Source organism: Penicillium odoratum (genome assembly GCF_028828045.1).
Source record: "Penicillium odoratum strain IBT 22623 chromosome Unknown utg000008l_segment0_segment0, whole genome shotgun sequence".
In the NCBI taxonomy this organism is placed as follows: Eukaryota; Fungi; Ascomycota; class Eurotiomycetes; order Eurotiales; family Aspergillaceae; genus Penicillium; species Penicillium odoratum.
In genome coordinates, this window is record NW_026643150.1 from 301,866 (window position 1) to 317,552 (window position 15,687).

The 15,687-nt window shown below is 48.7% G+C and overlaps 3 protein-coding genes across 3 annotated transcripts; 1 reads left to right on the top strand and 2 right to left on the bottom strand.

Annotated features, from left to right (window-relative positions):
* Positions 1-26: 26 nt before the first annotated feature.
* On the top strand, positions 27-1,578 carry N7520_010333 (aspartate aminotransferase; the record flags this gene model as incomplete). The annotated part of the gene is made up of 5 exons (XM_057144266.1): positions 27-146; positions 226-304; positions 391-1,031; positions 1,081-1,368; positions 1,417-1,578. The coding sequence occupies 5 exons, from the start codon at positions 27-29 to the stop codon at positions 1,576-1,578; spliced, it is 1,290 nt and encodes a 429-aa protein (XP_056990020.1).
* A 1,814-nt stretch (positions 1,579-3,392) lies between these two features.
* N7520_010334 (uncharacterized protein) lies at positions 3,393-5,519 on the bottom strand (the record flags this gene model as incomplete). Its single annotated transcript, XM_057144267.1, has 1 exon — positions 3,393-5,519. One exon carries the CDS (start codon positions 5,517-5,519, stop codon positions 3,393-3,395), a length of 2,127 nt encoding a protein of 708 aa, XP_056990021.1.
* Positions 5,520-10,869: 5,350 nt separating this feature from the next.
* Positions 10,870-12,290, bottom strand: N7520_010335 (putative C2H2 finger domain protein; the record flags this gene model as incomplete). Its single annotated transcript, XM_057144268.1, has 3 exons — positions 10,870-11,643; positions 11,698-11,837; positions 11,891-12,290. The coding sequence occupies 3 exons, from the start codon at positions 12,288-12,290 to the stop codon at positions 10,870-10,872; spliced, it is 1,314 nt and encodes a 437-aa protein (XP_056990022.1).
* Between the last annotated feature and the right edge of the window lie 3,397 nt (positions 12,291-15,687).

The following is a 15,687-nucleotide window of genomic DNA, read 5'->3' on the forward strand; positions in this document are numbered from 1 at the left end:
CATTTTCTACTTTTCTTCTATCTAAAATGCTCTCCACACTGCGTGTCGCCAGCCGCTCGGCTGCTGCCCGCGAGGCTAACATGCGCACCGTGATCATTGGTGCTCGTCAAGCTTCTGCTTGGTCCAAGGTTCCCCAGGGTCCTCCTGTAAGCTCGATTTTCCCTGCGGCTTTTCTGAGCTGCGATGGTGTTATCAAGGATCACACTGATACAATGGACTCGATAGGATGCCATTCTCGGTATCACCGAGGCTTTCAAGGCCGACTCCTTCAAGGAGAAGATCAACCTCGGTGTTGGTGCTTACCGTAAGTCATCTCCACATCCAATTGAAGAGCTTGGCTAGGATTGCGCACAAGGGAAAATGGGACAGCTAATGGATACCCTGCGACAGGTGACGACCAGGGCAAGCCCTACGTCCTGCCCTCCGTCCGCGCCGCCGAGGACAAGGTTGTTGCTTCGCGCAGCGACAAGGAATACGCTGGTATCACCGGTATCCCTGCCTTCACTAACGCCGCCGCTGAGCTCGCCTACGGCTCCGACTCTGCTGTCATCAAGGAGAACCGCCTTGTCATCACCCAGACCATCTCCGGTACTGGTGCCCTCCGCATCGGCGGTGCTTTCCTCGAGCGCTTCTACCCCGGCGCGAAGAAGGTCTACCTCCCCAACCCCAGCTGGGCCAACCACAGCGCCGTCTTCAAGGACTCGGGCCTCGAGGTCGAGAAGTACCGCTACTACAACAAGGACACCATTGGTCTGGATTTCGAGGGTCTGATTGAGGACATCAAGGCTGCTCCTAACAATAGCATCATCCTGCTGCACGCTTGTGCTCACAACCCCACCGGTGTTGACCCTACCCAGGACCAGTGGCGCCAGATCAGCGATGTCATGAAGCAGAAGGGTCACTTTGCCTTCTTCGACATGGCCTACCAGGGCTTTGCCAGCGGTAACGCTGATACTGATGCTTTCGCTCCCCGCCACTTCGTCAAGGAGGGCCACAACATTGCTCTGTGCCAGAGCTTCGCCAAGAACATGGTGAGAGTTGCGAATTATCTTGCACAAAGAGGATGCTAATGTATTGTAGGGTCTCTATGGTGAGCGTGTCGGTGCCTTCTCGCTCGTCTGCGAGTCCACCGAGGAGAAGAAGCGTGTTGAGTCTCAGATCAAAATTCTCATCCGTCCCTTCTACTCCAACCCCCCCATTCACGGTGCCCGCGTCGCCTCCACCATCATGAACGACCCCGCCCTGAACGAGCAGTGGCTCGGTGAGGTCAAGGGCATGGCCGACCGCATCATCGAGATGCGCGCGCTTCTGCGCAAGAACCTGGAGCAGCTCGGCAGCAAGCACGACTGGTCCCACATCACCAGCCAGGTAAATCAAACACCAGCCATTCCTAGATTACCTGACTAACATAAACAGATTGGTATGTTTGCCTTCACTGGTCTGAAGCCCGAGCAGATGGACGTCCTTGCCAAGGAGCACTCCGTCTACGCCACCAAGGACGGCCGTATCTCCGTCGCTGGTATCACCTCCGGCAACGTCCAGCGTCTCGCCGAGTCCATCTTCAAGGTTACCGGTTAAATTTGAAGAAAATAGACACGACTGATAAAGAAAAAAAATAAGGCTCTATTATTCTGCATGAACAGAATCGACCTTATACGAAGGAGAATCAGGCCCGAAGAATGCACTTGGGTGCTCCGCGGGCTCTTGTACTGATATTTAATGTCTCTGTTTTATATTAGCATGGCTTCAATGTTGGCTTTGTCCATCTCGAAGGAGATTTTGGATTTATTTCATTACTGGTTAATGTAGAAGTGACCTAGATACCGTAAAGCTGACATTCCTACTGGAACGTCAATGCACCAAGCAGGAAAGGTAGTCGTGTAACCCTGGATCTAAGGTTGCATATGCACCGCACCATGACTCGGCACAATAATCCCGCACAATCAATCCGCCGGTATTTCTTAAGGTACCAGATAACATCCTACGAGACATTTCCGCCGCGCGAATAGATATCTCCTACCTGCTTTTCTACCATGTTGATTAAATGGACAAAGATCTCCTCCAAGTAGCTAGCTAACTGGAGACATAAGAAAAGAGAAATGGAAAATGTCAGCAGGCACCCAAGTAATAGAGGGGTTGATTCTGTATAACGATCTTTATAAACTCAAGTAGTTAGCTATCACCTATATCCATGGATCCAAGCTTGTGTGTAACCAAAACGAATGGGTATTCCGATTGAACGAAACCAGCCAATCTTCCTAAATCCAGACTTGTCAAAGTTTAAGCGAAACTTGTCCTACCGAACCGACAGGAAAGAAGGTACTGTGACCATTAGTAAACTAATGGAAAATGGAAATCCAAGTTGAAAAATAAATGCAAATCTCATACAATGCATCGATCCTGGTCTCCGTCTACCTAAATAGTTACTGAATAACTCGATCCAGGTAAAGTACAATATAAGAATCCCCTCCAATCCACGTCCTAATTCAGGTAAATTTCCATCAACTCCATAAACGTTGATAAATTACTCCCTCCATCACACCTCTGTACTCAATACAATACCTACTTCCAAGGTTATCATGGGATTCTATTCTGATTCGATTCCGGATGATGTAACCGTATTTTACCTTCATGTATGGTACTGTAATACGCACTGACACAGAAAACAATAATGGATCCCGTGACTCAAGCCATGTGTCGGGCCGCCAATCAGGGGTTGAATGGGAGCGGCGAACCAGAACCTGAAATTTGCTGATCCGGGGTAATGGGCGTGGATCTATGAGGGTCTGGAATGGCTTGAGGTCCGAGTCCAAATGAATTATTGAAATTATGTGGATGGGAAAATGCATGTTGCAGATGTTTATAGGAGTGTTTTTTTTTTTTTTTTTGGAAATCCTTTGTTCCTGTATGATGTCTTATCGAACCCAAGTAGGAACTCAATATGGCTTCGAGGTAGACAAAGTAGGTAAAGAATCAGTATAGGTTTCTATGTACAATGGACATTATAACCTTACAAGAGAAGACTAGGCAAGCTACAAGAGTAATGAGTGGGGCGCGTAAAGTATGAGTTCAAATTGTTCCCAATCAAGTCAGGCAGGATGCAATCTTTTTGCTGATCACTAGGAATCATGGTATGTTTTGATGCGTGGCGCATACAAGCGGATATGGATGCAGTAAATGATAATGATGCGATAAATCACGGATGGAGTTTCTCCTGAGATGCAAAAAATGGAAGATGAGCATAGCCTTGAGATGAGACAAATGAAAAAGAAAAAAAGAAAAAATCAGATGAAACCATTAAACGCCGTAGCTGTCAAGTTTGGGGGTAATATTCATTTTTCGCCATGTTGGGTGAGTGCGTCACCATGCAGGAAACAAAAGTAATAAGATGATTAAGAGAGAATGCCTTCTCGAAGACGTCGATCTTCTTCCCAGATTTCTCTCTTTTCGCTTTGCAGATGCTCGTGCATTCGTACTAGTCTGTCGAGCTCTGATTGGGGAGGGCTGGATAGGGCCTCGAGGGACTTATGCAAGGTGCGGTACTTGGCATAGTGCTTCTTGAATACCTGTGACCGTTCTGATAGCCGCTGTCGGGCAATTTCGAAGCTCATTGGTGGGGACGCACTGCCAGTACTGCCTCCACTAGAGGCGCTGACGGCTCGGCGTCGCTTGTGGTCGAGGTTGCCAGTCGTACGGACAGGTGCAGCTTGTGCAGTTGTCGACTCCGCCTTGCGCTTCAAGGGGTTTCCAGTGACCGCAGACTTGGTAACGCCATTGGTTTGCCCAGTGGGTTTCGAAACCCGTGTATTGGCGGTGGTTTTGTCTGTCCGAGAAAGCTGGGAGATGAGGGGAGAAGACGAAGACGAGCTGGAGGATTGGTTCTGGCTGTCGGAGCGGTTACGGCTCGGAACATCAGAGGCATTAGTAGGAGGAGAAGAGCCGAGTGGAGAAGGCTTCTGGGGTGAGGTGGACTGTCGGGATGCAGGTTTCTTGGAGGCCGTCTTGCCATGGGATGATTCGAGCTTGGGGGTAGGCGCCTCCCTGGGAACTTTGGACGCAGTACTTTCGGCAGGGCGCTTTGCAGGAACCTGGGTCTTCTGAGGTCCCTTCTGACCCTGAGTCTTCCTGGGTGGTGGGACCGGCTTATTCTCCTTCGGGCGCGGAGCCGGAGGTGCTGAAGGTGGCGTGGCATCGGACATCTCCACATCGTCATCGTCTGACGAGTGGACAAACTCATCGGACTTGAACTTGGTATCCACCTTGGCCGGTGCCTTCGCTGCCGTCTTCTTTGTAACCCGGCCGGTCAAGGTACTGTTGTTAGTGGGCTTCGCCTTGGCAGGTCGTTTGGCAGGTTCTTTCTCCGCCCGGGACTTCGGTACATTTGATCGAGGTGGAGCACCGTCTAGTCCCTTGGAAGACATAGTAGGACGTTCCGATTCATTGCCAGTACCCTCACCACTGGCCCGATCATCAGCCCCGTCTAACTGGACCCGCGGAGTAGCAGTCTTCTTGACGGGTCCAGTGCTCAGATTGAGTCGTGACAGGCACCTGCCCTTGCCTCGCTCCTCTTTAGGAAGAAGTGTCTGCCAGAGCTTATCCGAACGAGAAATCCGCAGCCGATCGAAAGCCGAAATGGCATTCTCAATTGCCTGCTGTCGGTCCTCTTGATTGGGGTAGGGGAAGTTCCACACATCAAGGTCTTTGTATGTTTTGTCCCTCAGATCGAATTTCTCGCGGTTGAGGCGGTTCTCCGTACCGTACTTCTGAGCAAGACTGCCGCAGTCCTCAATGGAGGAACAGGTTTGGCGGGAGAGGAACTTGGTCGAAACGGCTCGTACGGCGAGGAGGTGGATGAAAGGGGTCTTGAGGGCGTCGAGGCGGGCACGATTTTTGATCTGTGAGGTTGGTGCGGAGGTGGGCATGAGCATGGGCACGGGAGACTTGGGAGCACCGAGAGTCGGGCTCGAGGTCAGTGACCGACTTGGCCCCATTCGCAGCAATCGGTCCTTTTCCAATTCGGCCTTGGTCTTGTGACCCCGGAGAGAAGAGCTTCCAGCGCCAGCGGCTTTCAAGGCCTTGAACTCATCGGGATGGTGGATGATATGAGTTTTCTTGGACTCTTTGCCTCTTTCAAAGGCACTGAGGCTCTCCTCCAGATTGGCAAGTGCCTGGTCCGTAGCCGCAGTGTCCTGTTTGGCCTTTTCCACCTCGAGGCTATGGCTCAAAACACCGGTAAAGTAAATGTCCCGATCGTCGGTCGAAGTATGGTAGATCTCGGAACGGTGAGTTTCGGGGTAGGCGTGAAAGGCTTGGGATTTGCCCGCGTAATGAAGAGACGGGTGTTTTCCCAGACGAACTCGAGCTGGCTGGTCATTCCGTAGACTTTCCAAGAGTTCATCCAGAGTGCTCTGCACCAGGTTTAGCCGCATGATCTGAGCGGGTTTCGCCGAACCGGCTCCGGACTGCTCGTCATGGCGGAGAGACAGCCCGGACTCGGGGATCACCAAGCCAGGAGACATGGTGGTCAGAATTATTTGGTGGAGGAAAATTGGGCAGGCAGGATTCGAGGTTGAGGTTGTGAGGGTCGGATGGCAGCGTGAGAGCTGCAGGTCAGGCGGCCAACTGCACGAAGTGAGGCAACACCATCCGCCATAAGATCGGAAGTAGAACGGGAGTGACGGTGGATGGTGGATGCAGAAGTAGAAGTGGAAGTGAGAAAGGGATTGTAGAAGGGGAAAAAGGCGAAGTGAAGTCCAAGCCAAGAGTGAGAGAAAGTATGAGGAGAGGGCGAGCAAGGCGAAGCGGAGAGTGGGGAGGAGAAGCTGACGGGGCGATTGGTAAATTCAGTGACGGTAAATACATAAATTACCGAACCTGATTTTATGGTATTTTTGGGTGAAAACTGCCGCGGAAGTGATCGGCCCCGGGGCACAAGATGAGTTAGTTACCTCGCCGCTCTCAAACATTTATTCGTGTATCATTCGTAAACTAGGCTTGGATTGTCATGAGATGAAGGACTAAGGTATCTGTTCGGTCAATGAGAATCGGAGCCACCCCGGATTTAATGAACAGTTCCCATGCTGATCTAACAGTGATCCTGGGGCTTGATGTTCCTCTTTGAACTGCCACGGTTATTCTGCTGGTTCAAGTGCTTCTATCTCCCATAATATGGAGGGGGTTGCAATTCGAGATATTCTTTACGATTTAAAATCCTTCTCTTACTGGAGATATACGGCTTCGAATGATTGAGATTTAATTCCGCAACTTTGCCGACGACGAGTGGCACTCACGTCCATTCAAAGTATAATGTTATATAGTAAATGGTAAAAAGGGCATCTGGGGGTTAAACTGGCGTCAAAACTAACCGTTTTCAGCGCCTGATTTAGCGTCACCTGCGTTGGGTGTAAATGTGTATTTCCAAGCATTGGTTAGTCACTGAACCCTGACTCAGTCAAGTATAGGAACATTTGAATCTTCCAAGGTTGTAATGGAAGTTTCATGGAGATCACCTTGACCTAAGGAACCTTGGTAGTGCGATAACTGAAACTTGAGCTTTATCTATAGGAAAATACTGTAGGAGAATATGTTTCTTTCTCTCATGATTTCCCCACTTTCTCATACTTTCCTTTCCCCCGAATTCAGGCCGAAGCTGTAACGCTGTACACTGTACATTGCACGCCCAAACTAAGCGCAGCCGACTATACTATACAGTAATAACAGTGTGTATTACAGAAAAGTGAACTAACCGTGGAAAGGCATATGAAACTTAGATTTCGGGACTATACTTCTCCACTTTGGTAGTACGGTGAGAAAGGCGCCATCTGCGGGCCATAACAAAAAGGGAGAAAAAAGCCAAGAACGATAGATGAAAAGGCAAAAGATGGGGCTTCCCGAGTTCCAGATTATTATTTCCGGTTCCCACTCTTACGGGTGTGGCCGGGATATGTAGAATCAGCTGGTTTTTGCCTACAATATGAATCTGTGACGATCACCCGTACATGTACGTGCTGGAATGTTTCCTGCATGGCCAAGGTAACAGGTACATTACATGGCTTTTTTTGCCCCTCGTTCATGCACTACGGATGACGAGGGTGTAACTTGAAAAATCCCGACGCTTTGGTACGACATGGGGCCATATTAGTTAGAATAGGGAATGGAAATAGAAATAATACTACTCCGTGGCTTCAATGAGGAGATCGTAGGTAGGAAAGGAGGGTATTTCATGTCAAAAAACACCGGTTCCAGAATCCGAAGAATTCAAGAATCCAAGAATCCCCGAAATCCGATGTGGGTTCCGTTGCACGACGGGGCCTCTCTCATGCATAGGACCTCAATTGGAACTGATTCTGACATCGGAGCCGATCTAATCACCCATTACTCCCAAGTGGATTTATTATTGGTTTGAATAGCTATGGTGTGTTCATTCTCAAGAACCGGTTTTACTTTATCCCCTTGGGTGCCCGGGTTGGCTGGACTTGGCCCGAGAGGGGGCATGCCCGGGCATGCCCGTGGATCCCCTTGCAGTAGGTAGTTCTCGGCTGAGACAGGGGAGTCAATATTTAATAATAAATCTCTGGCTATTCCTGATCCTGCAGGGCTTGGGGTTTTTGTTATTTTCATCGGGTTCACCTGGAAACCACTCGGTGGGGTCCTAAAGCTTGACGGGTCAAGGTCCACTACTAATGGGCATTTAAACATGATCTTGACCATTCTTGCTAAGGACTCCAACTCAGCAGGAATCACTCAAACTTACTTAAAATATGTCTGCTAACATGCTTCTCCTGACTAATTCACCAGATTCGGATCCGCAACCTTCCCCCTCTCCCCTTCACCACGGCCCACCATCCCTCTTATCTACGACATACAGTCTCCCTTCCCTCTTACCCCTTCAATCGTATACGTTCCATGCCAGCCAGTTCATCTTGCTAAAAGCAGAGGCAATTGCATTTGATACCCTGGTCTCGACCTGAAGATGTGAACAATAGCACGGAACATGTCTGACCGCTATCTGACATTGTGGAGCGCAAGCGGACACTGGTTGAGGTGGGTCGGAGCCAAGCAGACCGTTCAGGTAGGTGACGATTCTGGTTAACCTTGAGGATTATACGGTATTCCAAGCCTCCTAGATGTCAAGGTGCGCGGAGGGTGAGCATGAATACTTGCGATGTGTTGCGTTGACTCTTCAATGGATCCTCCTTCACAGGGTACATTTGTGCACTTCCGCGGTGACGCAAATTAGTAACATTTCCTCTTCTCTTCTTTAATACGTCCCAAACCTCAATCGCCAGTTCTTAGCTAAAATCTCCACGTACGGAATAATACCTTACCCAGCTGCCCCAGTCTAACCATTTACGTCCACAGATCGACACAAGGTAGCAACGCAATGACCCGCGAAGCAATGAACCAGAAACCACAGCCGCATTTAGCGTAGACAAACGGCCAGAACTGGACGCCAATTTTCTATACCATGCAAGCCCAAAAATAGAGAAATTGATTGGTCAACACATTTTGACACGGAAAGCGTGGCTGTGGTGCAGATTTCGGCGTCGTCGCATCCATGCATGAGGCTTGTAGCCTGGGGCTCACCACACCCAAGCCATAACGCCACAATATGAGAAGCGATACTTCGTAGAATAGGCTTGCAAAGTTATTATTTTATCCTAAAGAAAACTGATGAGACATGGCAGTAGATTATTCACTAGTTAATTTACCCTCTGATCGGAGTATTTAATTGTCCGTCAGATCAGCATTAGGGAGTCAAATTAGTATGTAAATAGGGACGTGCCTGAAACGAGGCTATCCAGCCTAACCCTGAATGTGGGTCTGGATCTGGAGCTGGAGCTTGAATTTGAGTTGTTTTTGGATCAGTTACACCGAATCATGCAATAACCCTATTTTTGCATGACCAAGTTGAAATCCAGCCAGCCTCTCTACTGTATTATGTTTCATTTCTATTTTCTACACAGCAAAGACATACAAACACTACGGAGTACATAGAAAAAGAAGTGTCTATTTGCCACACAGTTGCATAGGTCTACTACAAGCTAAATGGGTTTGAATCTCGAACATAAATCCTTCATCTCTGTGCTCCAGGGATCTCTTATACAAAATCTAGAAGCTACCCGGCTAGCAACTGTTTCAGAACGGGGTCCGGGGTCCGTAAATGTATGAATAATCCATTGTTCTTACGTTTTGTTCTATTTTGGACCATCACGAATCAGACTGGTACAAGCTCTCCAAGCCACGTAGCGGACCTCGTGCGATCTACACGAGCAGAGTGAGTTTTCTTTGTATTCTTTACCAATCCTTTCATGCAGAGCATCCATCTAGCTAGTACACACGTACTTACAGGTATCGATTTCGCAAATATATCCACTCTGACCTGAAGGTGTTGCTTGCACGGCGGGGCCCGCCCTTGCAGGAATTCTTCTGGTCCCGAGACCAATCATTCGAAAGGGGTGAAGAAAAAAGAAAAGAAACTTGGTATTTACAGGTTATAGCCCCTATCCTATCGGGGTCAATGCGATCGACGCGTGCCTTTTGATTTCTTTCTTTGCTTTTTTATATGTGCATTTGAATCACGGGGTCTTGGCTCTGGCTCATAGAGGTTTTTTTATTCGTTTTGATACGGGTCAGGTCAGGTGTGTACTAGCAAGTAAATAATGAATGGAGTAAGTGACTGGACATAAGGCCTTGTTCACATACCTGTACTTCGTACCGTTCAGATCTATTGGTTCCAGTGGTGGGTTGCGCCGCCCCTTGAGATGAACATGATCGTCAAGCCATGCCCGGGTTTATGCCACCTGCGTCACCTATAGTTTCAATTACATGCAGATTATGTACTTCGATGGGGGGATATTGTACCAATAGTACTCCGCAGTATGGGGATGTGTACATGAATATGCTACATATAGGTAACTTCAATCCCTAGCTGAAGACTTGTATAATACGTGAATACTAGAAACTGCTGGATATGGGTAAGTACTGATGTAAGAAGGCAGCCGACAGTGGAATGTTACACGGGATATCGAATGATACAGCATACGACTGATGGTCACATTTACTAGTACCAGGACTGGTTTGGCTGTTGTGTCTCCCCTGTATTGTGGGATTGATCGTCTGATGAGTGGTTCGGTTTCAGTATATACTACTCACTCAACACATGTTGCTCTACAAAATGAATCTTCTAGATCAAAGCTGAATTGGCACAATTCTATGACAATACTATGATACAGAAATAGGATCGCTAGATAGTCGACCTCGTTTACAATGGTATTCGACGAGAGAAACAGAACAGGACAGAAAAGCAGATAACAAAGATAGCAATCAAAAGAACAAATTAAGCTGATATGCAAGAACAAAGAGAAGGTCAGTAGGAAATATGCGAAACCAGAAACCCAATCAAACCCAGATCCCAGACACCGCAACACGGGTCTCCCAAGCAAAAAAGAACCCCAGTTCCTGTTTCCCAACCGATACAATGAGCCCCGTAAAAATGGCGAATCCCCGCTCTATCTATGCTGTTCCTCGTCTGGTCGTGTCTCGGTAAACCATGTCATCCGCGAGCAATCAAATAATCAAAAAGGACGATAGCAAATGGGGATGACAACCCTGAACATAAAATGGAAAAAAAAGGCCCTTAATCCAGCAACACGATCAGACAGTCCGACTCCGTAGGGATACATGACTCCCTTATATAGGTACAAAATAAATCAACATGCTCCAAATAAGCAATATCGCAGGAATCAACGAACGATGGAAAGTGGCTTTGTTTCCATGGGAATCAAGGAAATGATGCAATGAAATGATTGAACAAAGGAAAAAACAAAGGAAATGGTGGGGTGGTTATGATCGAGATCGATGCTCGTATTATACCGGTGTGGACCAGGTGTGGTCACCTAACCGAGGCTTGGTCTCATAGTTGTCCGGCTCAGTGCTGTTGGGCCGTCGGATGGTCGAGTTAGGGAAGTACATGTGTGGAGGCATGGAGGTTGGGTATGTCGGCGCGCTGGGTTCGGGGTAGCCGAAATCGTTGGTCGAACCGGGGGAAGGCATACTGCCATGAGATGGCGAGGCCCATCCCAGGCTGGTCATATGGGGGCTGCCATTCACACTATTCGGCCGGTGGTCATTGTTGGCGGGGGGCTCCAGCGGCTGTGGGGGAGCATAGGGATGGGAGGTCATAGGAGGCCGCGAGTGAGGTGCGCTGCCGTAGCTTGAGAGTGACGGGGATGTCGCTGTCGGAGAAGCACGGGGACTTCCCTGAGAAAAGTCTCCTCGTACATGAGGCGGGATAGGAGCACTGCCCATGTAATAGTCACCAGCAGAGCGGTGCATGTTCAAAGGCGGGAGATCGCCCCCGGGCGACATAGATGGGTGCTGGCCAGGGGACGGAGTAGAGCCCATTGAGGTGTGATCCGGGAACATTCCTTCACCCGGGCCACGGCGTTCCTTATTTTGACGTAGGTTGGCTTCAGTCTCAGCGGCAGCTTCCTCGATCGTCCCAGTGTGATGATTTTGGTGTCGGGTCAACGTCGTACGTCGGGTGAATGTCTTCTGGCAGTTCGCGTACGGGCATTTGTAAGGTCGTTTCCCGGAGTGAATACGACGATGTCTCGCAAGTGAGGACGAATCGCTGAAGGGCTAGAAGAACGATCCATAAGCATTGGCTGAATGTGATAGAAGGGAAATACGAACCTTGCCGCATCGCTCGCACATGTGGGGCTTTTCTCCGGTATGAACTCTGGAGTGAACAGTCAATGCTGAGCGTTGAATGAACTGCTTCCCACATCCTGGCCAATCGCAGGCATGTGGCCGGACTCCGGTGTGAATCCGCTCTATAATATCAGGTCAGCAAACCCATGACACCAATGAACCGCAAAATACATACCATGTCGAGCGAGATCACTGCGGCGAGCGAATCCCTTGTTACATGTCGAGCAATGAAAGGTCTTGGGGGGAGCCTCAGCACCAGTTCGCTCTAAAGGAATCGGTGCTTGCTGCACCTGGGGTTCTCCGGCATATCCACCGGGAACATATCCCATATTCCGCGGCGTGGAGCCTGGCTGTTGAGCGTAGTAAAAGGTTTCTGCGAGCCCCTGATCCATTGGGACGGCGTGGGGAGGGTATGTATTGACAGGGTTATCCGAAACGCCTGGCTCAGCCTTCATAGAGGGTGTATGTTGGTTCATATGCGCACCCTGAAGATATTGTTGGTGTAATTGGGCTTCTGCGGCGGCGGCGGCTGCAGCGGCAGAGTTCTTCCGATTTAAGATAGTCGTGAAGTCCATGACCCGACCCACCGATCAGTTGAAAGACCGAGGCCAAGGACAGCGCAATGTCGTCCTTTCTGATTCAACCGTCCTTTCCGAGCCGTTCAGAATTTGTTTGTTGAATTCTGCAAGGCACCAAATGGGATAAGTGGCATGCACCGAGTCGCTTGGATTGCGCAAGACGTAGCCAAATAACAGGTCGACCCTGGACGTGATTCGAGTCTGTATTTCACAATCGTGGGCTTGTTTGGTGGTATGAAAGCGCGTGTAGGAAATCTCGACGCGTTTTTCGAAGATCTCGAAACCAAGATTCCGATGTTGCTCACGGGTGGATCCTAGGTGGGCCTCGAGAATTTATACCTGGACCGAGTTCCGATACCGATGGAGATCGTGACAACCGTCTGTCTCCTGGAGACTGCGTATGGAGATGGATTCAGACCAGTCAAGGCAACCGGCTAGACGCGGAGGGTGTGATTGGTGGTGGGGATCGTCGTGAGGGGGGGGGGGGAGGATATGTAGGGGGAATGAACAGTAATCCTATCAGACATAAGCACGGTCAGTCAAAGTTCATCCGAAACGGTGGATTGGTGGCTTCGTCTCGCCCATTCGGCCCTCCAATCCTGCACTGGTTTTGTTCTCGGGCCTCCGTTAGTCCGCGAACATCAGAATGACAACGCGGATGATCCCGAAGAGACTGGGGAAGAACCAACTGGATCACAATGACACCGATACCAGAGCAGGGTAAGTTGGAGCGAACGGGGCGCACGAGATATTGAAGCGCAGAGGCCTAACGAGGGGAGATCGTAGGGTCACGTCATCAGAGGAACACGAACGGAGTTTTTTTTGGAATTTTGTTAAAAATCCAAGTCAATGAAGGATCGAAAGCAAAAGTCGGGGGAGCAAAGAGTCTAAATGTTGGGAAGGGAACAAGAAAGGGGAAAGGGAGGAAAAGGTTTAATGGATATTTAGGTGTGGTAGGTGCCACTTCACTCTAAGAAATACATCATTTACTTCAGTCCCACTTGGATTTCTTTACGATCTGAGCTTGGGGGATTTTTTAATTTGCTTTTGCTTTTTTATCTTAGGTGAGAATCTATAATAGATCGTGATAACATTCGTTATCTAAGGGGATTGAAAATGATTTGGTATGAATTAGCTACAAGTTCTATGCCTCCTTTTCCTACGAAAAAAATGCAAAAATAAAAATAAAATAAATAAAATAAAACAGAATATCCCTGCATCCTTACAATGTCTGACTCTACTAGTTTCCTCTAGTCGGACCCAGCGAAGTACGCTAGAAGGAAACAGGGCGGCACCAGAAGGCCCCCGTCAGCATCGTGGGTCCACATTTTCTTTTCTAATAAATTCATAAAACACTCCAGTAAACCAAGTGGATACAACATAGTAACGCCGATCTGAATCAAAAACTTGTACATTGTCGGCGTGCCCCCTTTCGTTGACATCCTGTACTCTGTACACTCTAAACTTCCCGTGTGAAACGAATATCTAAAGTTCACGGATCGAGGCTTTATGACGCAAACTTTGAAGGTGGACCTTCCTCGAAAATCCAGTGAAAGGGGAGGAATTGTTCTAACATGGACATATTGTACAGGTTAGAAAGAAAGGAAGAAAGTCTCATCATGATGACACGCATGTTTTTTCCCCTCGGAAACGGGCCTGGAAATTTTTTAATGTGCAGCCCGAAGCCTTAAAGATTGTGAGAAAAGGGATTCCCATCTCGATAGTCTGTTCCCACTATTGCTACCCGAACATGGACGGCCGAAGGCTAAATTGATGGAGCTATTTCCTTCTAGAAGGTTTCGAATCTTTCGGAAGTACGGAGTATTTCCCTCTACATCCCCCCTCCCCATCCCTTGATCAAGTACGTAAACACGGGGCATGATGTGGCTCGTTGCACGGTCTTGGAAAACCTTACAACACTTTCCCACCGCAATTACGGCGTAAGCCCTATTCAGTTCCTTGATGACGATCCATGTGGAGGCCCCTGAGCTGTATCGGTAATTACTTCGTCTCGTCCATTGCCCCTTTTCCTTTCCGGGGGCACTAGAAGGCTCCGGCCGGGTTCAGCCTCTACAAGACTCCACTCCATAGCCACACAGATGGGGACAGCGGCCTGAAGAATCGCTCTGGATTGGCTATGCCAAGCCTTCTCCTGACCTTCTGGCGTCCTTCCAGAAGGGATTTCGAAGGGTTGTGGAAGCCGTGGAAGAAAAAGAAAAATGGAAAACTGGAGCACCGTTTTTGCCTGGCTCCATCCTGCACGGCTAAGATGAGGTCCGAGCCCTCCATCACTGACTTGGGATTTCCGTGAAGCTGGAGGAGAGACCCGGTAAGTGCATATGATTTAACAACTTTGTTTTTTTTCCCACCTGACCAGACTGGCAGACTGGCGAAAAAAAAAAAAAAAAGAATCCGCTCAGTGCCCGACAACCAGTTGCCTGATAGGGGGTAAGCACGAGAATAGACGAAACAAAGGGAGAGAAGAGGATTGGTCCTCTTTACTCCGTACTCTTTGTGATGATCTCTCACCCCTGACCGTTGTGACGACACCTTCCGCGCAAATCCTCATCCTAGGGAGGTCTACGGAGGGTTGCGGAAATTATGCTTCTACTTCCGCCGCAGCCATCCGCTCCTCCAATGTTTGAATAGAAAATTAAATAAATAATAGTAACTAGCGTGGATACCAGACAAAACAAAAAAGTATGCATGTCTCAAATTCACGTTCAGCCAATGACCGTGAACCTAATCAGAGCTTTACTTGATTTCTCGAAATCCCAGATGAGAAATTGGGGCCACACGATGATTATTGGCTCCCTAGCACTAGGCGATTCCCACATGGTTGTGGCTGAGACGTGTCTTGGTGTATCAAGTTCACGCTAGGCTCCATATATTTCTATTTGTAGAACAGGAGTCGTACCCCTGGCTCTCTCATAAAGTGATTATGCAGGTGAGTATCGGAGAGCAAGTATCTAGGAGATCGACAACATCATCGTAGCCCAAGTGGAAAGGATAGAAAGATTGGACTGTAAGTACTCCGTACAAAGTTAAAGGTCAACATTTGAACGCTATGACCAAGGGGGAAAGAAAACATGATGTCACTGGGGAAATCGCGCACTGGCCTCCCACGTTCCCACGTTCCTTAGTCCACGTTCACGGACCCATAGAAATAAATAGTTCGGATCGATCAACACACTCCTTTCGTTATATGATCTCCTTTCTGAGACCCCATCAGACGACTCATTTGAGTCTTAAGCCAAGCGGATAAATCATGGTCCTGGAGAGGAGATGAAGCAATTGGCTAGCGTTTCGGCAAATATCGCCACCATCAAGGCCATTGTATCTCCTGGTCGGTTGTACCTGCTGCACTTGATTTTGTGCTTCCATTGTCCACCTG